This window comes from Arachis hypogaea, chromosome 5 (assembly GCF_003086295.3).
Source record: "Arachis hypogaea cultivar Tifrunner chromosome 5, arahy.Tifrunner.gnm2.J5K5, whole genome shotgun sequence".
Lineage (NCBI taxonomy): Eukaryota > Viridiplantae > Streptophyta > Magnoliopsida > Fabales > Fabaceae > Arachis > Arachis hypogaea.
Genome location: NC_092040.1, coordinates 101,084,414 through 101,108,671, shown reverse-complemented (window position 1 = coordinate 101,108,671; position 24,258 = coordinate 101,084,414). Strand labels below are relative to the sequence as shown.

At 32.4% G+C, this 24,258-nt stretch overlaps 1 protein-coding gene and 1 pseudogene across 4 annotated transcripts; one reads left to right on the top strand and one right to left on the bottom strand.

Annotated features, from left to right (window-relative positions):
* The first annotated feature begins 3,623 nt into the window (after window positions 1–3,623).
* Window positions 3,624–10,837, top strand: LOC112802294 (uncharacterized). Of its 4 annotated transcripts, none has more exons than XR_003202299.3 (20): window positions 3,624–3,822; window positions 4,410–4,451; window positions 4,605–4,679; window positions 5,033–5,080; window positions 5,243–5,338; window positions 6,092–6,203; window positions 7,000–7,045; window positions 7,159–7,230; window positions 7,384–7,446; window positions 7,553–7,707; window positions 7,845–7,909; window positions 8,487–8,637; window positions 8,749–8,854; window positions 9,008–9,143; window positions 9,312–9,376; window positions 9,459–9,623; window positions 9,850–9,922; window positions 9,999–10,059; window positions 10,152–10,193; window positions 10,531–10,837. XR_003202299.3 is itself a non-coding variant. In XM_025845438.3 (19 exons), the coding sequence occupies exons 1-18, from the start codon at window positions 3,819–3,821 to the stop codon at window positions 10,034–10,036; spliced, it is 1,512 nt and encodes a 503-aa protein (XP_025701223.1). In that variant the 5' UTR covers window positions 3,624–3,818; the 3' UTR covers window positions 10,037–10,059; window positions 10,531–10,837. The 4 variants fall into 4 exon arrangements, 2 of the variants coding, with proteins under 2 accessions (XP_025701223.1, XP_025701221.1); XR_003202298.3 differs by having other exon boundaries at window positions 10,507–10,837; XM_025845438.3 differs by lacking the exon at window positions 10,152–10,193.
* Window positions 10,838–14,862: 4,025 nt separating this feature from the next.
* LOC112802293 (protein PLASTID MOVEMENT IMPAIRED 1-like) lies at window positions 14,863–18,109 on the bottom strand (annotated as a pseudogene).
* Between the last annotated feature and the right edge of the window lie 6,149 nt (window positions 18,110–24,258).

The following is a 24,258-nucleotide window of genomic DNA, read 5'->3' as shown; positions in this document are numbered from 1 at the left end:
TTATTCAATTATTTTTTAATCACATCTAAATAAATTACACTTAATCACATTAATTTTATTCTAAATAAATTTATTTTTTTTATAATTTTACTCTTAAAAGTTTTTATTCATCATAAAATATTTGTAGGATGATTAGTACATAAATTTGTGGAGAAAAAATAATACATATACAATAAATGTGATTCTAGTCATTTTACAAACATGTCATGTTGAATAAAAATCTTTAAAAGTAAAATTATAAAAAAATAAATTTATTTAGAATCAAAGTAATGTGATTAAGTATAATTTATTTAAATATAATTAAAAAATAATTGAATAACTATGTACAGTAAAAGATTGATATTAGTAAAGGATAAAATTAAAATTTATTTCTATGTATTATTTTTGTCTCCAACATTTTCGTTCTATTTAAGTTCCTAACATTTTAAAATCGTCTCAATTTTGTCCCGCTGTCAATTCTTTTGACAGATTCTTAACGACAGGACAACATTAAGTCAATTTTAAAATGTTAGGGATTTAATAGAATAATTCAAATATTAGGAATAACTTTGAGACTTATCCTAAACGTTGAGAACAGAAAAGATATTTTACTCTATATATATTTTTTTATTTTTGGGTTCAATAGAGTCGGGCTAATTTACTTGAAGTATTTTTCATATTTCGAGTACTAAAAAATTTGACCAGCAATTAGGTTCTTGTCGGTCTGGATTTTGAATACGAATTTTTTATTTTAATATTAAAGAGTAAATAGAATTTTACGTTAATGTTATAAAAAAATAGAATTTTATATTTTGAAAGCGCTATTCTATATAAGCACAATATATAGAATATGTATTGCATTGATAATATACAATCTGTATATTTATAATACGTAATTTGTATATTGTAATTTAATATTAAAATGATACAATAAGCAATTTGCATATTATCTTTATAAATTAAAAATAATCTGATCTGATAATCCATTCTTTGTGAATTCTACAGTTCGTAAAATTTTGCAAAACACTGTAGCTTTCAATATTAAAAAATTATACCAATTCTTATTCAATATCTAAAAAGATGAATCTTTGAACACCTCTAATTTATTCAAAGATCTTATAGAAAAGTAAAAGTAATTTTATGTTTGAATATTTCACGTAAAAAAATCTTTTTATTTATTAATTATATTTGAATATAATAATATAAAAATATTTTTTTATTTATTATGTGAAAAATATTTTTTTAAGAAAAAAAGATATTTAAAAAATATAAATTATAACTTTTCAAAAAAGATATTTTTTAATTTTTTTAGTAATTTTATTTTTATTACTAAAAATTTATCAAATATGCTTAAAATTAAAAAAAATATTTTCTCGATCTTTTTATAGAAATTTTTTTATTAATATAATGACACCCAAATAAACACTAATAACAAACAAAGAATAAATATTTTAATTCAAAATATGAGAGGATAATTAAGAATTGCATAATTAATTAATATTATATATATAGAAAAATCTTTGATAATTGAAATAATTAAGTATTGGTTTAATCATTTATTGTCTATTGCTATTATTAATTTCCATTTTTTGTTGGCTGGAAACAAATTTAATATAAATAATATTAAATCTATTTAAATACAATGACAAAAATACAATTCGTAGATGTGCTAGGGTCAATATAAATTGAAGTATTAACGATTTACAAATAATGTGCATGCAAATTTTCTTATAGACGTTGAAATATTTGTTTATTACATACTGTATTTTTTCTTTATTAAATCAAAGTACTTTGTAAATTTTTATTTTATTTTATCTTTTTTTTGAAAGTTAAGAATGAAATTTGAATTTATAATTTTTAGATGATCAATCTAAAAAGATGATGTTATTTGAATTATAATTTATCGATTTATGTTGTTATTTGGTATTCATATGAATAACAAAAAATATATGAAATTATTTATATAAATTAAATATGTTTATAAAAAGTTATTTTAAAAATATATTAGAAATATAAATATAAAGGAGTAGATATGTTTTCACATATTATACGGATGTATATACTAATCTTATTTCAAAAGTAATTAGATTTTACATATTTATTTTACTAACCTTTTCAAAAACTTGATCTAGTTACGTTTTAAAGTAGGATAATCTTTTATATTAAAAAATGATCAAAATATAAAAATTTAATTATTTTTAAATTAAGATATTTATATTTAATACTTATTTAGGTGTTATTAAATTGATAAAAAAATACTTTTTAATTTTTTAATATATTTAATAAATTTTTAATAATAAAAACAAAAATATATTTTTTAAAAAATTACAATTTACATCTTTTTTTTAATTTTTTAAGAAATAAATATTTTACACATAATAAATAAATAAATAATACTTTTAAATTATTGTATTTAAACATAATAGATAAATAATTTTTTTAAATAAGATATCTAAATATAAAATTATTTTTATTTTTTAAAAAATTCTTTAAAAAAATTCAAAAAATATCTTTTTTTTAGAAAAATTTATAAAAAAATAATTTAAAAATTTTTTTCTTAAAAATTCATCCATACAAACTCTTACAAGTAACAGAAATTATAAATTCAATGCTCCCTTTAATCCCTACTCTAGAGTAGGGACGACAATAAATAGAGTATGTTTTGAATCCAATCCTAACTTTACTTGCAAGTTGAGATTTTTATATAAAATCAACCATATATATATATGGGTACATATTGGTAGAGAGGATTGAGATTCAACCCACATTCTATCCGACTTGCATGAAAATCCTACCCACACTCTATTCTATTTGCTGCAGATCAGATCGATAACTTTATCCGACCGAATTATATTGAATTGAATACCCGCAAATAAGATGTATGTTACCACTCCTGTTTCATAGTGTTTTTCCCATAATCACACTTTTGTGTATGACCAAATAAATGTATAAATGAAGGCTTGATAAATTTTTTCGAAGAGGTGCTTGTACTTTTTAAAAGCTCAAACTTTTCATTTTATGTTTGGTAAATTAAAAAGATTATGTGTTTATACTTGCAGCTTTTAAAAGATCAAAGTACTTTTGAAAACACTAAAATAGAATTTTTTAAAGTTAGCTTGTGTTTTTCAAAATTTAAAAGTCTAATATAACCTCATATGTTAACTGATTTTCAAATTTAATACTTGCATTTATTTTTATTATAGTATTTTTAAATTTTAAAAGCTATTTTGCCAAACGCAATTATTATTACGTGTGTTTATTAAAGATATTTTTAAGAGGGAAAAATCCTAAACAGCTGTTGATAATTACCTCAAAAAATAACAAGGCTCTTGAAAAAAATACTCAATCCAACTCTGAGCATTACTTTTATGAGATTAATTAGTCTCTGTGCCAAAAAAAAGGTCAATGTTATTTTTGTTTGACACAGAAACTAATCAGTCTCAAAAAATAAAAATTAGAAATTGGATTAGGTATTTTTTCGAATGAGATATTCACTCTATTTTTAGTTTAATTTATCAGATATAAATATTACAATTTTTAAAAAATTATCTTTTAAAAATTAACTTATATAATCTATTTTTAAAAAATAAAAATTTTACCAAACTAAGCAGAAATTTGAATCGGTTCGACCGATTTTGGGTTCTGGACAAGCCGAACCCCTTTGAAACACAAGTGATTGATGCACGCTGAGTGAGGTTATTCCAATCCAAACACACACTCACTCAGTTGTATTTTCACTTTCACACAACGCGCCGCCTTCCTCTTTCACCTGCGAGCTTCCCCAAACCCTCTCCAACCCTTGTTTCTCTTCACTTTCTCGCTCTCTCTTTTCTTCATCAATGGGTACGTCTTTACAATTCACCTCCTATACATGTTTCTCATTCTCTCCAATTCTTCATTTTATTATGCTTCGGATCCTCCAATCCGTCTTTTTTTCTCTGTTTTTCGATTTGAGAATTATGATCTGTGCGGCGTCATTGTTCAATCCATATAATAGAAATATGCTCACTTTGAGTTATGGATTCCTTCAATTTTTTCTTTTTGTGTTTTAATTTTTTATTTATTATTATTATTTTTGCCATTGTGCTCTTTTAGAATTGCTTTAGAGATGCGTTGGTTTAGCTTAATTTGTATTTAAAATAAAAATAAATGGCAGTTTTAGCTTTAAAAGTTAGCAAAAACAAAACCTACATTGATTTGTGATTACATTGAGACTGGGGTTGTGAGGTTCCAATTTGTAGTCTTGCATTGTGCTTTTAGTAATTTTGACTTAGACGGTGAAGTAGTAGTCTGTAGTTTGTTTCGACGTAATAAAAATTGAATGTTTTTCCTGAACTAAGCCAAAGCAATTGTAGTATTTCATTTTTTTTCCTTTAAAGGAAATCGGACAGTTGATGTTAATGCTCATGTGAATTTTGTTTGAATGCTAGATATCGAGGAGGACATTCGTTCTTTACAGCTTGATTCTGCGGGTAACTAAATATCCTTGCAATCTTTTCAATTTCTGTTAATGGTTTTCAACTATACAAGAGTGTTTTAGTTCTTTTTTATATCACCCCCTCCACCCCCCCCCCCCCCCCACAAAAAAAAAAACCAAAAAAAAAACTAATCTTTGGTTCATGCAGAAGAGACTAATGGATCAGTAACGCCAGAGGATGTGAAGCCAGAAGAAGTTGATAAATCTGAACATATGGATGAAGGTTGGTAGTAAAGAATTTAGTAATTCCAATTTTGAATGAATGATCTCATTCGTAATTCCAATTAGCAGATTGCATACATAGTTTGCACATTATTTTATCTACTGCCTAATATTTGATTATATTAGAAGAAAATCATTCAATGTCATTCGGTAGATGACACAAATGAACAGACTCACATTTGAGAATAATATTGAAATTGAAACAATTTTGTATTCTATAACAATAAAATTATACTCACTTCTTAAGCAAGGAGGAATTCCAATTGCATTAGCTCTATGTTATTTTTATTTACATTACTGTATATTGATTATTGAGCTTTGCAATAATAGAGAAGTTTTCCTTGGTGATTGCAGATCCAAAACCAGAAGTTCAAGCAGAACCTATCGATGTTGAACCAAAAGGTAGAAAGAGAATTTTAAATTTCTTTCTTATAGCTGCATATGAATTTAAATTTCCTTTTCAAAATTAGCCAGCTCATTTCCAATAATGATGAGAATTGGCAGTGTTCTTTTTTTTTTTTCTTTATCTTTTTTGTGGGCTGATTGCTTGACCTTGATTTTTAGCAAAAGAGAAGGAAATTCCTCCTACACAGGACGAAGATGATGAGGCGGAGATGATGAAAAAAAGGCACTTAAATGTTGTGTTTATTGGTCATGTAGGTAAGTTGATGGATTATAAAGGTTCCTTCCTATGTCATTATTTTTTAATCGGGAGTTCCCATGTTTGGGTTTTCTACAGTATCATCTATTCGTCAGCTATCAATAATTTAAGTGTATTGTCATCCATGTGTATCGTATGAATTATAGGCTTTGTAGATATTAAGTTATTAACCTTGTGTTCAATTGTCTCACCTATCAAACTCTCTTTAATAAATGGCGTATATGCTCTACTGTCACAATCTTGCATCATGAGGGTCTCATGATGGTAAAACTGGGTAGCTATAAATTTTTTAAATTTAAACACTTGAAAAGTAAAGCTATGAATTACTGCATGTGTTAAATTGGTCAAGGAAGACTGAGGTATGTGATGTTAAGTGTGAATGAATTCGTAGGCCCTAACGGGTTTGTTTGGCAAGCTTAATAACTGAATCAAATAGTTGGAATCAAATCAATTAAATCTGCAGAAAATTGAAATTTTCTTAAACAGTACAGTGCACGTTTGGAATCTGGTGTTGAACCAATGGTGTAGCGTCAGTTTTGGTAAATGACTTCTTTGGCGAATATTGGCTTATTTGCACAAATAGCACATGGTTTATACATTAGAACGTCTAAGCAAGCTGAATTATGGATTATTAGTGATATAGAATAAAAATTGCATCTCGTGCTTGGACAGTTGAGTGAATAAAGATACAGTTTGTTTTCATAGGATATTGATTTGATCTGAAAGGTGTTTTGACTTGCTTCTTGTTCCAGATGCTGGTAAGTCTACAACAGGAGGTCAGATATTGTTTCTAAGTGGCCAGGTTGATGAAAGAACTATCCAAAAATATGAGAAAGAAGCTAAAGACAAAAGTAGAGAAAGCTGGTAAACTTTCACTAATTTACTGATGGAAGATGTCATAAATATATCTTTTGCCGCTTTGTTGAAATTGGGTCAGGTAGCATAAACTTATTTGGGCTATAATTATGCCAGCCAGTCCAATTGTCTCCTGCTGAAATTAATTGTGCTGCTTGATCACCTTCTGACACAGAAAGTTTGATCACCTTTTTCATTTTTTTAAAATGCATTTGCCTTTGATCACTTCTTTTTCTGTAATTATCTAAGGAGTTTTATATATTATGTTTCTGTCAGTTTTATGTCCATGACAAGTGTGGACCTTGAGCCTTTCTTTGATCTTCCCTTATGATGGTTTTATTTATTTTTCAACAGCATAACTACAAATATGTATGTGAAATTTAAGGTCAATTTTTTAAAAATAGAAGAGAAATTTGTTACAAGCTATTTATTTAATTTTGAAGTCATCCTGAATTTGTTGGATGACTATTCTATCATAGTTATTGCACTCTTCTAATCAAGTTTGACTATACTGATCTTTTGGCAAGTCTTCTGTTGGTTTGTAACTTTTTTACTAGTTGCAAGGAATTGAAGTTTTATAGATTATAATCTGTTTAGAGCTATATGTAGTCATTATGAGAAGAACTGACAATGAGAAGGACTGGCATTAAAGAGAAATTGATGTTTGCGTTGCAATTAACACTTATAAAAAAAGCTTGGATTCTTTCAATTTTCTGCATATATACCTTTTCGAAAATTTTGCAGCTTCCAAGGTCTGTGTCCTTGTATATATTTTTAATGATTAATGCTGAAACTAATTTGCTAGGTATATGGCTTATATTATGGACACAAACGAGGAGGAGAGAGTAAAGGTATGAATATATAAGTGATAAAATTAAGAGTATTCCAAATGATTGGCTTTCATTTTTTCATGTTAATTATAGTTAAGTGAATGCGGTAATCTGGATATATTTGTTGATTGTAGGGAAAGACAGTTGAAGTTGGAAGAGCACATTTTGAAACAGAGACAACAAGGTTTACAATTTTGGATGCACCTGTAAGTATTGTTATTGCATGATCCATTAACTTCAAATCTTTTCATGATCTACCTTGTCATATCCTTTTTTCCGATGCAAACAAAAATTTGTTAATGAATATGTAATATTTAGTATGAAGTACATTGTTTATATGAATTACAATGTTCCTGCAGGGTCACAAAAGTTATGTACCTAACATGATCAGTGGTGCATCTCAGGCTGATATTGGAGTGTTGGTGAGTTTATCTATGATGTATGGAACTTTCTTTTTTAACTTGCAATAGGTGCTTCTTGACAAGCATTTGATGATATCTTTGTGTTTCTCCATGCCTTATCAATCAGGTAATTTCAGCTCGAAAGGGAGAATTTGAAACAGGATACGAGAGAGGTGGACAAACTCGTGAACATGTCCAGCTCGCAAAAACGCTGGGGGTGGCTAAATTGCTTGTTGTTGTCAATAAAATGGATGAGCCGACTGTGGAATGGTCGAAAGAAAGGTTCTCTCTCTCTCTCTCTCTCTCTCACACACACACACACACACACACACATGCACACACATGCACATATCTAGTGTTTTGATTCTGAACTTCTGTCTACAATTTTAATGAGACTCATCACACTGGTTTGACACTAGGTATGATGAAATTGAGTCCAAAATGACACCATTTCTAAGACAATCAGGATACAATGTGAAAAAAGGTATGCTGGTACTTAGTTTTTCCTCGTATTGGGCCTGTGTTCGATTCTGGGATGCTGCTACAATATAAAGTTTAAAGTGTGTGAATTATGTTGCTTAACAGCTTTATACAACGATGAACATGATTGCAAATATTTAGAACATGTTTGTTATGGTTCACTAAGAAATTCTGGTTCTCATTTAGAGTGGTGACTGCTCATGTCTCGCTGCATGCTAATGGAGGTGTATCGAAGATGGTTGAAGTGTTAGTAGCTTTTTTGGGAAAAAATGTTGACAGGTTGGACATGGTTTGACATGTTAGATACGTTCAGGATGATGTTAAAGTTGGAAGTGGAAGGTAGCATGTTTTGTATTAAGAAGGAGGATCATGTTTTGTGGGTGTTCAGTTTGTGCTGCATAGTTTTTTATTTCACCTGTTCCGTAGGCCATTTCTTTGGAGTAGGTTTGGGGAAGTTTCATATATGAAAGTGGAAGTGCTAAAAGCCTCTTTACAAACAATTCCTATATATTTTCTCATTTTATCTTGTTTGATGGGTGGCATAAGTGAAATTCCTCTACTAAATCTGTATCTTTTACCAGATGTCATTTTTCTACCAATATCTGGGTTGGTCGGTACAAATATGAAGACAAGAGTGGATAAAAAAATCTGCCCATGGTGGAATGGCCCATGCTTATTTGAAGCACTTGACGCTGTTGAAGTTCCTGAGCGAGACCCCAAAGGCCCCTTTAGGTAATCTGTGGCCTAACATTGTGTTGTATTGCTTCACTTTCTCTCTCAAATGTCAAATATAATAATTTTACTTAGTTTGTTCTAATAAGGGAAAATTTCTTATTGGCACAGGATGCCTATAATTGACAAATTCAAAGACATGGGAACTGTTGTTATGGGAAAAGTGGAATCTGGTACCGTTCGTGAGGGAGATTCCTTGTTGGTTATGCCAAATAAGGTAGTTTATATTTTGGATTTGTATTTGTGATAGTTTTTTAGGTTACTCTGAGCCTTTGTCCTTTTTCATCGTCGTCTTCTGCTCTTCTCTCTCTTTTTTTTTCTTTTTCATTGTCTTGTCCCCTTTTATGGACTACTGCATATAATTTTGTAGGCTCAAGTAAAAGTTGTTGCTATATTTATTGATGAGGATAAGGTAAAACGTGCTGGACCTGGTGAAAATTTAAGGATTAGATTATCTGGTGTTGAAGAAGACGACATATCAAGTGGGTTTGTCCTATCAAGTGTTGGTAAGCTTTTGTAAACTCTGAAAGATGTGTTGCTTCAGAATACATTTGACAAGAAATTTTAGTGGGAAAAAAAAGCTGATCTAGGAAATGTAATTCTACTAATAGTTTGAGTATATGTGCAAAGGTTTGCTAATTAGCATGTCTCTGTGGTTTTTCTCTTTCTTTCAGCAAATTCAATACCAGCTGTTACTGAGTTTGTTGCTCAATTGGCAATCCTTGAATTGCTGGACAATGTATTTATTCGCTTTCTCTCTGTCTTTGCATTTGAATACTAGCAAAGTTTCCAAGAGCTTATGTATGTTATATAATGTCCAGGCTATTTTTACTGCGGGGTATAAGGCTGTTTTGCATATCCACTCTGTTGTTGAAGAATGTGAGATTATTGAGCTCTTACATCAAATTGATCCAAAAACAAGGAAGCCTATGAAAAAAAAGGTCCTCTTCGTGAAGAACGGGGCTAATGTTGTGTGCCGAATTCAGGTGCATTTATGCCTTTGTAAAATTGGATAGATATTTGTAGTATTATCATATTTATACTTGCGCTTCCAAGGACATTGAAGGTAAACTGCCCAACAATCTTGGGTTATGATTGTTGAGTATTAATAGAGAGGGATTAATTTGTTAATTTTAGTCTAATTGCATTACATTTTCAATCTATTTTAATCTTAGTCTGATTTTGATAGTTTTTCTTTTTTCTTTTTTACAGGTTAATAGCATGATATGCATTGAGAAGTTCTCTGATTTTCCACAGCTTGGGAGATTTACTCTTCGCAGTGAAGGTAATATTTAAGAATGCTGTCTTGTGTAGCAAACTGGTATCAACATATGTTGAAACCCCTTTCGTTTATCGTGCAGGGAAAACTGTTGCAGTGGGGAAGGTTACTGCTCTGTAAGTTTGTGACAATTTTGACTCAAGGTAAAAAATATTTTAACTGCATACTGCTTTATTATTTTTGTTTCTCTTGTCAAGCTTCTTTTGATTTTAATGGTCAACGTTGTTGATTTTAGGTGTTGTGTTTCACTATCGTGTGTGCGCGCTAATTCTTTTGGGTAAAATATGCTACTTCTAACGTTTGTGATTTTTTTCAAAAATGCTCCTAACATTTAGTTTCATTCAATTTTGCCCCTAATATTTTTGATACGTGTCAAAAATTACTCTTGGCTAACTCCATCTAAAATGTTGACAAAATTGAAAACATCGAAGGATAGCTTTGACACAAGTCGAAAACGGTAAAACAAAATTGAATGAAATTAAACATTAGGGGTATTTTTGAAGAAAATTGTAAACGTTAGGGACAAAGTATACTTTATCCTAATTATTTTCTTAATTTAGTTTGACACTTGCATTCCATGTTTCCAACAGATCTTTGTCACTTTGTGTGAGCAGGACATGATTTATGCAAAGACAAATGCTGTGGCAGCAGTGAGGCATCAAGTTTGAAATATAATACTCATTTGGGTATTTCTTTTGATTTATTTGGATACTGAGTTCTAGAAGAGTTATATGTTGGTGCTGTTTTGCTTGTGTATTCTTCTTATATGGCCTTGCAAGGCCTTTAGCTGCTTTGTTATTTTGAAATTGATCCACCGATTAGCTGTGGAAATCTGATATTATCAATTCTCTATGTTATGACCTGTATATTTTAGAGACATGTTTTTGAAAACATTATTGAGATATAGTTGTTTTTTCTTTAGATGTGCTGGGGAACTTACGATTATAAATTGGTGGATCTAAAATAAGTAAAATTTACACACATTTAGCCTAAAAGTTGGTTTTACCAGCCATCCCTTGCTTGGTGGAACACGAGATGTGAAATATTGAGTAATTTGGAGTTTTTACGAACATTTTGAAAACCAAATTGGTTATCGAATCAGTAAATTAGGAGTTTAATAGTTTAAAAGTTTAACTAAAGTTGAACGCAAATAATAAAATAATATATTTATATAAAATATATGTATTTTTTTTAAAAATTAGTTGTTTTATTTTAGAATAATTGGTTTATTATTTTTTCTGGTTTGTTGACAACCAGTTTTTACTATAAATTAGACCAATTTAGTGGTTGCCTTTTTATTAACCAGATTGAATTAGCCAATTTGATTTGGTTTTTAGAACCATGAATTTTACTTGAGCCTTTTTTGTGAAACAATTTCCATACTAATTACTATTAGATTTTTGTATGTGTTGTTATAAATTCCAACTGTTTCTTCACTCAACGATTAGATGTACTTCACAACACATTTCACATATGTTGTTCTAAGAATATTCCATCACTATAAACCTTAAATTGTTTTTTGATTTAAATAAGCTAAAAAAAAATAAAGGCTAGAAATTACTTAAATAGAGGGTAGTTTTGGTTTTTTCGTGACTAGACAGAAAAGAAAGAAAAAAAGAAAAAGAAAATAGAGACAAAATCAAATTAATGTGCTAGGTTTATATCTAAATCTATTAGATGTTGAAGTTCACTCTATAGTTGACTCTAATTCGAGCGAATGTCCAAGTCAGAAGCAGCTACTTTAGCGATACAATTTGTAACAATATTCGCATTCCTCTGAATTAAAAGAATAGGGATTCTCCAACTACAATTTCAATTTATAATATCCCGTATATATTTTGTCAAATCCCATTCCAAAATATCATTACAAGTATTCCTTGATTTACCAAGAAAAGGGTTTCTAAACAATTTATTTTACAAATAACTTCACGAAATTCACTATCCAAAACTAGAAGTAAACCTCTCTAAATCGCAGACAATTCAGCAAAAAGAACACTGTACACTTTGACTTTTCTAGTGCAACCTTCAACCAACATCCATCAGAATTGTGAACGATACAACCAAAACCAACATAGCCAAAAGGAGCAAAATAACTAGCATCACAATTCAATTTAACAGAATGAATAGAAGGTGGAACCCAATGCAAACAAAGTGAATGAGGAGAGAAAGATTGATGCATAGCAAAAATGGTTTGGAACTCCCTTACTGAACTACGAACCAAACTCGACACTTTACTAGCACTCAAAGAGTCACCTGTATTAAATAAGTCATGATTCCTACTCCTTCAAATCCACCGGATGGTCGAGAAGAAAAGAAAAACATTTGCATCTTTGCACGTCTATAGAGCCAATCACGTAAATTTGAGTTATCAGAATATAGGCCTAAAAGGTTCCAGACCTCCTTGACACTGCGACACTTTCGAAGACAATGAAGCATGGATTCAGAACCACTTTGACACGGATGACAAGTGCTAGATAAAGCTAAGCCATGATCCAATCGAAACTCTGCCGTAGGAAGCGTTATGAAGATTGAACCAAATCAAGAATTTGTACTTCTCAGGAATATGCAGTCACCATACCCACAACCAATTATCATGCTCATTTCAATCAAACTTTCTTTTGGCTAGCCATTTGTATCCACAACTAGCTGAGTAGAGTCTAGAAGATGCCACACCCCATGACCAACCCGAACTCTCCCCAACATTCAAATCTGGATTATAAGCATTCAAACGCTGTTTAACATCTTCTGGAATGTTAGAGAAAACATCATGGAGATTCTATTAGCAATCTTTCCAAACGTCTCTAATAGTTAAATCTGAGTAAGATATATGAACAAAATGGACATCTTGAGCAATTGGATGATGCGTGAGCATCTTTCCTACCTTTTTCTAGTGAATTTGTATTTAATTTGTAGAGTTTAATCAAGAATTAATTATCTTTTAGCCACTATGGATGTTACTTTGAGTCGTGTGCAATTCTGTTTATTTTAGGTAGCATTCGGATGGATTTGATGGAGTTTCCGCAGAAAAAGAGAAGAAGGCGAATGATGCTGTCAACCCTGACCTCTCTGCACTCAAACCTGAATAACTCGAGTTACAGAGATCCAATTGACGTGATTCTAGTGGCACTGGAAAGCTAACTTTCAGAGCTTTCCAACGATGTATAACAGTCCATACTTCTTCTCCATCAATTCTACCAAGGCTGCGCCTAACTTGAGATTTTTCAAGTTAGGCGTGGACTATTAAGGAATCAAGTGGTCCCCAACTCTTCAAGAAACAAGCACACAATCTCCTATTAATTCTGATTTAAACTTTATTTTATTTAAAAATAGGAAAAGATATTATTTAGTTTTAGGAAATATATATTTTACATTAATTAAGATTAGATATAAAAGGGAAAAGATATTCTCTCTTCTCTTCTACCTCATTCCGCAATTTACCTGAATCATAGTTTTTCTCTTTGAACCATGAGCAACTAAACCTCCACTGTTAAGGTTAAGAGCTCTGTCTATTATATGAATTGATACTATTATTTTTCTATTTTAATTCATGTCTTGACTTATATTTCAAGAATTGTTTTTCGTTCTTTATCTTATGAATTTGGGTGGAACGGAAGTATGACCCTTGTTCTAATTGAGTTCTTGTATAACTTGAAAAAATTCTTTACTTGAACAACAGCTTGAAAACAATTTCTCCTAAATTCTAATTATCTGGACTTAACGGGATATGTGACATATAATCCTCTTATATTTGGGTAATTAGGATTTTTGTGGCATCTAAACTAGAATTGAACTTCACCCTCTAATTGGAATTAAGTGACCAAGGAATTGGCAGTTGATGAATTTTAGGGGAGACTAAAAAGGTCTAAGGAATTAAGGTTTAGTCACATATAGTTTGTCATGAATTAAATCTTGCATGATTAAAATAGTTAGTAAGAAAAGTCAATCCGAAAAATAGATAACTCTGAAATCTGAACTATTTTTTCATATATTATTCACTTCAATTTACTGTTTGCTTTTAATTCTCTGAAATTACTGTTAATGTTTTTGAACTCTCTGAACATCATTTTCTATTTGTCTAACTAAGTAAATCAATTAACGATTGTTGCTTGGTTCATCAATTCTCGTGGGATCGACCCTCATTCACTTGAGGTACTATTTGGTACGACTCGGTACACTTGCCGGTTAGTTTGTGGTTATAAATTCCGCACTATTGGACCCTCAATACCTACTTGTCAAACAAAAAAGATTGATCAAGTGATCCAACACACCAAAAAAAGGCATCCTTAAGAGTACCAAAAGCTTTGAAATACTCTTCCAAACATGAGAAGCATTGCAAAGAATAAGGCCATCTAAAATTTTCCTCATTTCTCAAATACTTTGTCCTCAATAGAACAACCCAAAATTTGTTCTGATAATGAAAAAGTTGTCACACTAATTTACTAAGTAAAGATATATTAGCACATTTAAGATCTTTAACATTTAAATCACCAAATTTCTTTGAAGTGACTACAATCATGTAATTAATTATTAAAATTAAAATTAAAATTTTGAGCACTAATAAATGAATAAACTTTAAGCTGATAATAATAAGGTTGTTTCAACTAAAATTTGCAGAGTATCTTTTAATGATCGCAGCTTACGAGTTTATGACTTATGACGCAAGTTTGTGTTCCCACTTCTCAGGACTTAAGTAACACTAACACCTCCTTTCAGGCCATGTTACATGCAGAAGTGTCTATTGTTATAAAATTTGATCCTATAAATAAATATTTTGAAATGATATTTTCAAAAAATAATTGTCTATTGAAAAAGTGAAAAACTCGAACAATATTTAACTATTTTTTTCCCCATATCTTTTCCAATTTTGTTCTTTTTTTTTTCTCGTCCTGTTTGGTGTTTCCATTGTAACTTTCTACGATTATTATTTAAAAAAAAAGTCCTTGTAATTTTCTAAATTGTAAACTGTGAATTAGATTCTACTAACAGTGGTTATCAAAAACCATATACAACAAATTTTACATCGAGATTCTTAGTTGCCTTAATCCATCTAAATAATACATAAATTAGTGCATGCTTTTGAATCAACAGAAATCTAACCAAATAACTAACACATTGATAGGCCTAATAAAAGGGTTTATCATAAGGACGAATGAAACTTGCATAGTTCTAGTATTCCTTTATCTGCAAGCTCAAGCCACTCCTCTTGGAAGATCTGCAAAACTTTCGGACAAAGAGATTTGATTTGACATGCTTATTGGTTCACCACAAGTTTGATATCTGGGTTCCTCATGGTGTTGAGCCACATGTCACCCATGATGTTTGATGAAATGCTCCACAGAGAATCTTGTCCTTTGATCAATGCATTATTCTTGATTTTCTTCCCTGCCTTTCCCAATCCATATTCCACCAGCCATTGCATTGCAGTTAGTCTTTGCTTCTGTCCGTCCCATGCACAATTCTTTACACCACTCCTAACCTTGAAGCCCCCAACATCCATGTTAGTTACCTTAAACTTTTGCTCCTCACCATCTTCATGATCATAATTATATTCATTCTTCTTTGTGTCTGCAGTTGCATGAACTAGTACCATCATAGGACCCCCAACCGCCTCATAGCGCCTTTTCGGATCCCTCAATTGGACAACAAATATCAGTGTGATATGTGATGCTTCTTTGTAAGAACTTGCACTGGTTTCATTGTAGCTTTGATCTTTGACCCAGTCCTCAAGTGAAATAGCAGAACTCAACAGATCTTTGTCATTGTTTCCTTCCTTTGAGGTGGTCACAGAAACATCAAATGGAGCATCTTCCTCGGCCATATCGGCTTGAATTTTCAGCGCCTCAATCGCCATGGACTCAATCTTCTGCATTGTGAATGCAAGGATTTGCTCTGCAGTGAGTGGATTTTCATCTACATTCCAAAGCCCTGTTGAAATCCTTTCCTTCCTTCCTGAACTCATAGCATTCGCCATACTATTCAGGGCAGAAACTATGCGTGCAGCACTTGAACTTGCTCCTTCCTTGTTCCTACCTTGTATGATGGCAGAAGCAATGCCTTCAAAAGCAACCTGTTCTGCACTTTTGCCTATCATTTCATCTACTGGCATCAAGGAGAGAACTTCAGAGCTGAAATCTTCAATACCATTGGCAACCAGTTTCTGAAACAACTCTAACCCCATTGAGAATTGATGTGATTGCAACACAAAAGGTTTTGACATCTGCATTGCTAGCTTTGGAGTATCATTTTTGGCCACAACACTATCCAAAGGATTCATGGATGCCAAGTACCCCCCATCTTTTGTTTGAATCACACAACCCAAGCCCTTGCCAAGATGAGGAAGATAAACTTTGGATTCTTCCTTTTCAGAAGAATCTTCATTTCCATGTTCATGTGCATGCCCTTCAAGTTGTAAAGGTGGAATTTCAGATTGGTTTATTTTGTATCTTCTGGTCACTTTATCCTCAAGAATCTGAAGAAACTCTCTTGTCACTGTTTCTTCATCAGAATCCAATCTTTGTGAGTCTGTATCCCTTGCTTTTATCAAGTTGATATCCTCCCCTATCATGGTCTCAAGAGCCTTTAACTGCTGTGCAATCGAATCAAGCTCGGTTAATCTAGTGAGGTGCAATTGGTCATGTACTATCTCCTTGACCACCTCACTTGAAGCTGATTTCCCTTCCACAGACCTCTCAGATTCTTCTCCATCACCTTTTTTCTGCTTTTGAACCTCAACACCTTTATCAACGACATCAAAATCCAGAAGATGGAAATCCTCTACCTTCTCCTTGCCATCATCAAGTTTTTGGACAGAAGCTGAGGAATCCTGGACCGAAATTGTGTCATCAAGACTCAAATCATGCAATCCATGAAAATCCCCTATTGACCTTATATCTGAAGGAGTCCAAGCATCATCTCTGCTTGTTATTCTTGCACTAGGAACACTGAAGGATCTCTTGGATTGTTTGCGAAACGAAGATGCCAGGCTTATGAACCTGCTGGACTTGGAATTCAAGTTCTCGTCCTGATTGTAAATTGCAATCCCTGCACCATCTTTCTCCATGATTTGGAAACCGAATTTCAGAACCAGCTCACCTCCTTTTGCCTTGCCACACAAGGAAAAGCTTGTCTCCCATTGCCGAACCCGGGTGCCTTGCCAGCTTTTCTCAATGGATTCTTGAACCAACCGGCTCAAGTCCACCGAGGTTCTTCCAAAGTTAAGCTCTTTAGCATCAACCGCAACAAGGTATATATAAAATGGCCTCGGCTCGAACTTAAGCTGCTTTCCACTGCCATGGTTGCAATAAACATGGCACCTGATGAAAAGAGTCTCTTCAAAATCTGCAGCTCCTTGAACAACCCTTGATGGCATTGTTTGGACAGCACCATCTTTTGTTTCCTTCTTTCTAACACAAACAGAAAGCCTTAGTCCATTCATTGATGAAGGAAGGTTTTGAGCAGTTACAACTTCAACAGAAAACAAACAACTTAGTTTCTGCATTGTAATGTGAGAAAGGGCCCTCATAGGCTTCCAGCTCCAAATCCCTCTCTTCTCAGCCAAATTCTCTGTTTGTTGTGGCTTTGAGGGGGTGGCTTGTTATCCTCTCGCTTCGGCCTTGATCTCCACGGCGACAAGGACAACCTGCGTGTGCGAGGTTTGTTACTGCTTTGGATATCAATTTTAGCACTGGCATTGTCATCTTCAACAGATTTGACAGGAGGAGGAGCTGAATCTCTTGGCAAAGCAAGGGAAGCTGTTCTTCTAGCTGTGTGTGATTGGTAAAGGGATTTGCTTAGAGCCTCTAACTCTTCAAGAAGCCTAGCATTGGAATTTCTTTTGGGAGAGTAAGAATAATTACCAGTTTCCATATCGCTAGTGAATGAAGAACAAGAAGAAGTTGTTTGTTGTTGCAACAAAATCTTGATATGATGAATGACAAAAGTGTTTGGAACTGGAAGAGGAAGAAAGCAGTTAGTTAAATTGAGGTGGGAAAAGACTAAGCTATTTAATGCAGAGGAAAATACTCAAGTTGCTGGTTCTTTCTGAACCAAGAAAATTCTGATGGAATATGTTTGTGGTGGATTAAACATGAACGATGGCATTGCATTGTACCTTGTGGAGCAAGAACATACAAAAATTGAAAATTAGGTGTAACTGTGTAAGTGGTCCCAACAAATTGAATGCTGATTGCTTTTCCCTTTGTTAGAAGTAAATGTTAACTGCCATATGTGACAATCTTATACTACCTAGGTGGGGGAAACGTGTAATGACAAACAACATTCAAAGATATCAATATGAAAAAGGCTTCTTAATGTACCATTCTGCGCCATTTAGAATAAAGAACACTCATAGAATGACTTATTTTTCTTGTATTCATTATGTATTTCTTATTCTCTTAATCATAACATGACTTGTGAGAATGGAATGATGAGTATATAACGAGTATTAAAAAAAATGAGTCATATAAACATTTCTTGTCTAGTCATTGAATTTAACACTTTTTATTTTTGATATTAGATAGAAAATGGTGTTTTTTTAAATTATGGACTGTTGAAATGTTAAGAGATCAGGCCCTCTCATTTCTGGGAGATACAGCAATACAAAAATTGAACTCTGATTTTTTGAAATAAGATCATCTGATTTTTGTTTTTAAAAAAATTAAAAAATTTGAGGTACAAAAATTGGATCCTTCTACAATTTTAAAAAACACAAACAATTATAATGTTTGAGTATATGATTCATCTCACTTCCATGAAAAAAAAAAAATAACCTGAATCTGAAAGTTGGAAATGACTGGGTGACGTGGCACAAATAGAGGAGGCTGCCACCCTATACTTGTTCCATACTTATAGGCAAATATGGCTGTTGAAATGATTAACTTAATTATGTAGAGTAGTTATATAATTCAAAGTTAATTATGTTCAAATTATGCACATAACTGTGCTCATTATTTCTCTTTGATCTTTTAGTTTTCTCAATGAGTAGCCTAGAAATATATATAATCTAGGACAAAGTGTTTAGATTTAAGCTAGATTTAGGTTACAGCTGCAGCTAAAAATCTTCTTCCATCAATGTCAAGTTTCATGGAGAGTTGCTAACATAATGGTTGGATTAATTAAATTGCTACAAGTGATTTGCATGGTCACGGTGCAACCATGTATATAAGCAAGTAACCATTTGTTACCAAAGAAGTCATCATAGGATGTTTTTAAAGAGAAATTCTTTCACAATTAGGAACCAAGAGTGTAGTGTGGCCCATAATGTATTAACGTGTACAATTAAATGTTGGCCTCACAAGAGTATGCATAGTGTGTTTTCTGGACCTTAAAGAGGTAATAAATGAGGATGAAGATTGGAAAAGTATGAAGTCTTTTTCCTTTGTTATTCTGGCTTACCTTTTTTTTTTTTTTGCGCGCGTAGTATTTGGAGCTTTGGCCCGACTAATTCAAACTCAATTCAAATTGCGCATCTGGTACGGCTGAGGCTTAGTTCATATGATAATTTATGTGCTTCTTAATAAAAAATCAACATTTTTAATAGAATGCAATTTAATTGATGAAGTGTACAATCTAATTATTGCAATTTAATAAAAAAATCAACATTAAGGTTTGGAAGAGCGTGTCAAGGCCATTATTCTATCTTTATACATTTTATTCTTTAGTTTCGTGTTTAAATTTGAAATTAATTTAGACAAAGTCAAACTCTAATTATCTTTACGTCAACTACGCTTGTGGGTAGATTATGTACTTTCGACTTCAAGTTCAAGCAGTTTACCAATCACTTTTCATTACCTCATGAACTCAAAATGCTACCCATGTATGTGCATTAAGTTCAGTTTATTCTTCAATATTTTTCTGTTCAAATGTGATTATAATAAAAATGACAATCTGTCTCCTAATTATTTTTATAAAAGGGCTGGTGTGTTTAATGAAAAAGAAGAATAAGGAGTAAATTGTCATTCTCTAATCGATAAGACGTGAGTAGTCTAAATTGAAAAAGAATAGAAGGCGAAAAGAGGTTTTACTCAATAAATATTGGAAAAACTCAACAAAGATTTAAATAAGAATATGTTTAACAGTAGAAGCACTAAAAATAATTTTTTTACAACATGTACAATTAAATAGGCAATATCAAATATACTCTAAACAATAAATATAATGACATAATTTAAATAATCAGACATCAAAATTTTAACGTGGAAATCCCTCCCCCCAAAAAAAGAGGGACAAAAAATCCACAGAACATAGTTTAGTAAAAATTTTCACTATCAAAATAATGGGTACACAAACAATTTTTCTAGTAGTATTAGGATATCTCAACAATCAACAAAATACATTATCAAAATTGATAGAATCAACATAAACCCTTCACAAAGTGGATATTTCATATCAGACAAAAGAGAAGACAATACAACTAGCAAATTATATCCTAATGTTCATCTTTACATAAAAAATAATATACTAAAATTTCATAAAAAATTGAGTAAGTTTACGGGTTCAATCGCATACAAAATGGCTTGCTCTTTTCCCCCAAATTTTCTTCTTCTCTCTCGACGCCGAAGCAGCGCTTCGTATTTCTTTTCATTCAGAAAGAGAAATTTCTTTCTCTTTGGTGGCTTTTGCCACTTTCTTTATTTACTTATTATTTATTTTGTTTTAAGTTGTGTGGATTTCACTTAAGATTGGGAACCCACCAACAAATCTTTTCCTCATCAATTCAAGTGGGAGTAGACTATTCCACTAAGTCCGCTTTCTCTTTACAGGAATCAAACTTTATTGTAGGTAAATTATTAGTCATCATATATGAACTATTATCATCACTATGAATCTTCTCAAGTGCATATGACTTCATCTCAAGCGCTTGACGTACCAATTATACCTCACCTCTGTGTTTCGATCTGGAATGAAACATTAGATTCTTGATGAGATGGATAGCACTCTGACTGTCATAGAATAACACAAACTTCTCTTGATTGATACCCAACTCTTATAGAAACTTCTTCATCCACAAGAGTTCCTTAGAAGTTTCAACAACAGTAATGTATTCTACCTCTGTAGTAGATAAAGCAACACATTTTTTATGTCAGGATTGCCACAACACAGCTTTTCCTACAAAAGTCATCATATAACTAGAAGTAGACTTTCTTGAATCAAGATCTCCAATCATATCCGCATTTGTGTAACCATCCAACACAAGTTGGTCACTCCTAAAACATAAACAAACTATGGAAGTACCATTAAGGTATTTAAGAATCCACTTCACTGCTTGTTAGTGTTCCTTGTCAAGATTAGAGAGAAACCGACTAACAACTCCAACGGCATGAACAATATCCGACTTGGTGCAAACCAAAGCATACATCAAAATCAAACTGCCAACTGCAAATGCATATGGAATCTTCTTCATTTTTGCTTTTTCTTCCTCACTTGTAGGACATTGCCGTGAACTCAGCTTGAAATGACTAGCAAGTGGAGTACTAATAGGTTTGAAATTACTCATGCTAAACCTCTCTAAAATCTTCTCAATGTACTTCTGCTGTGACAACCACAGTTTTCCATTCTTTCTATCACGAGTGATACTCATGCCAAGAATTTTTTTTGCAAGACCCAAATCCTTCATGCAAAGGATCTGTTCAAGTCTTTCTTAAGACTTTCAAACCTCTTAGTGTCATGACCAACAATCAACATGTCATTAACATAAAGCAAGAGAATTATAAAATCACTATCAGAGAATTTCTTAACATACACACAATTATCAGAAGAAGTCTTACTATACCCATGACCTTTCATGAAGGAATCAAACTCCATGTACCACTATCTTGGCGCTTCAGCCCATATAAGCTCTTCTTCAACTTGCATCTAAGATGCTCCTTTCCTTTAACCTCTCCATATAAATTTCTTTATCTATATCACTATGAAGGAATGCAGTCTTCACATCAAGATGCTCAACCTCTAAATTCAAGCTAGCCGCCAATCCAAGCATAACTCGAATAGAGGACATCTTCACAACTGGAGAAAAAATCTCCTCAAAATTAATACCTTTCTTTTGCTCAAAGCCTTTCACAACCAATCGAGCTTTGTACCTTGGCCGTGAGACATTTTCATCCGCTTTTAGTTTGAACACCCATTTATTTTTAAATGCTCTCTTACCCTTCGGTAGCATCACCAATTCAAACATATGATTCTCATGCAAGGATTTCATTTCTTCTTACATGACCTTCAACCAATCTTCTTTATGCTCATCAGACATAGCTTCTTGGTAGCTCTCTAGCTCCTCAATCTCGTTGTTCATCACATACTCATGAGAAGAGTATTTTTGAGAAGGATGACGCTCTCTAGTAAATCTTCTCAATTCAAGCTCAACTGGTGGTTCAGGTGAGACTTCAACATCTGGTGAAATTTCTACATCTGGCACCTCAGGTTGAGGTGTATGTTCATCATATAAATCATCACCATAATGATCAACTTGTACATCTTCCCCATCAACAGGTCTAGTTGAAGGACCAGATTCATTACAGCAGAACGTCTAACAGTGATTGTTGATTTATCTCTTCCCAAGGTCTTCAATAGTTTGGTCTTCAAGAAAAATTACATCTTGACTTCTAATTATCTTCTTGCTCACCGGATCTCATAATCTGTAACCAAAGTCTTTATGACCATAACCCATGAAGATACACTGCTTTGACTTTCCATCAAGTTTAAACCTTTTATCTCTTGGAAGGTTGATCAAATCTACCCTAGTCTTCATTGTTTCACCCAAAAGGATTTAGGCAATTTTGCATGAGAGAGCATACACCTCACTCTATCCTTGCTCAAAAGGATTTAGGCAACTTTCTTTATTTATTGATATGATTCCAATGAGTTGGAACATCAAAAAAGGAAAATAATTGGATGGGCACCTTTGTCTTTCCACATGGTGTGTCAAAAGTGAACCTGATTTTTGAACTGCGTGAACCAAGAATGTTATGAACCATAACAATGCAGTGAGAATTTAGAAGAGTAGCAGAGAATACTAAGAGAAGAAGAGAACACTGATATCAATATTAGAGAAAGAATTTTACAATGACTCACATATCAAGTAACTACACTATGCTACCAAACTTCGAAAACTAACTTTGCACACACACCAATTAAGTGTAACAAACTTTCAAAAATTAAACTAGGACTCAGACTTCTTAATTTCAGCTCTATCATCAATATCCTCCCTCAAAATGAGATTTTGTCTATGGACAACTCTCAGTTTGCACCTCAATCTTTCGAAAGCACAGCTGAAAATGGCTTAGTCAAAGCATCAGCAATTTGCTCATTCCCAACGATATGCACCACTTGAAGTTCTTGCTACTTGACTTTGTCCCTGATGGATTGAATATCACTTTGAAAATGCTCGGTCTTGTCATGCAAGACTGGATTTTCTGTTAGATGAATGGTGCTAAGATTGTCATAAAATATTGTAGGGGAGGTTGCCAAAGCTACTTTCAATTCTGTCATCATATTGCTAAACCAAACAATTTCAGCTTCACAATGCTAAGCTCCTGAATTCAGCTTTCGGTAAGGATCTACTAATGGTGGTTTGTTTCCTATAAGACCAAGAAAGAATATTAGTTCCAAGAAAAATGCAAAAGCCAGACACAGACCTTCGATCCTCAAGACCCGAAGACCAGTCAAGATTAATCCATATTCTTTTGTCCCTTGAAGATATCGCAAAATTCGTTTCATTGCCTTCCAATGTGACATGACTCATTTTACACAGTGCAAAAGCTAAATCAAGGTGAGTTATAGTTGTATATTGAAGAGATCCAACAACAGATCTATATAACTTGGGATCTTCAAAAGATTCTGAGCCACTACTAGTTAGTTGAAGTGATGAGAGCATAGGTGTTAGCATTGGTGCAACATCTTGCATGCCTACTTTTGAGAGAAGATAATTAATGTATTTAGTTTGTGTTAAATGTAGATGACCACTACTTGTTCTCAACACTTCAATTCCAAGAAAATATCACAATTCACTTAAGTCTTTCAATGAAAAAATTTTATCAAACTTTTTTATCATCATATCAATCTCAATGGAATCATTCCCTGTAATTATTATATCATCAACATAGCATAGGATAAAAATAACAGATTTAACACCACACTTAATACAGAGAGACATGCTAGATTTGGAACTTTGAAAACTAAAAAGATTGAAGAGTGGTGCCCAATTTGAGAAACCACTCTCTTGGGACTTGTTTAAGTCCATAAAGAGACTTGTTCAACATGCAAGTTTAACCATCTGAGTTAGTTTCAAATTCAATAGGCTGTGCTATAAAGATAGTCACATGCAAATCTCCATTGAGAAAAGCGTTGTT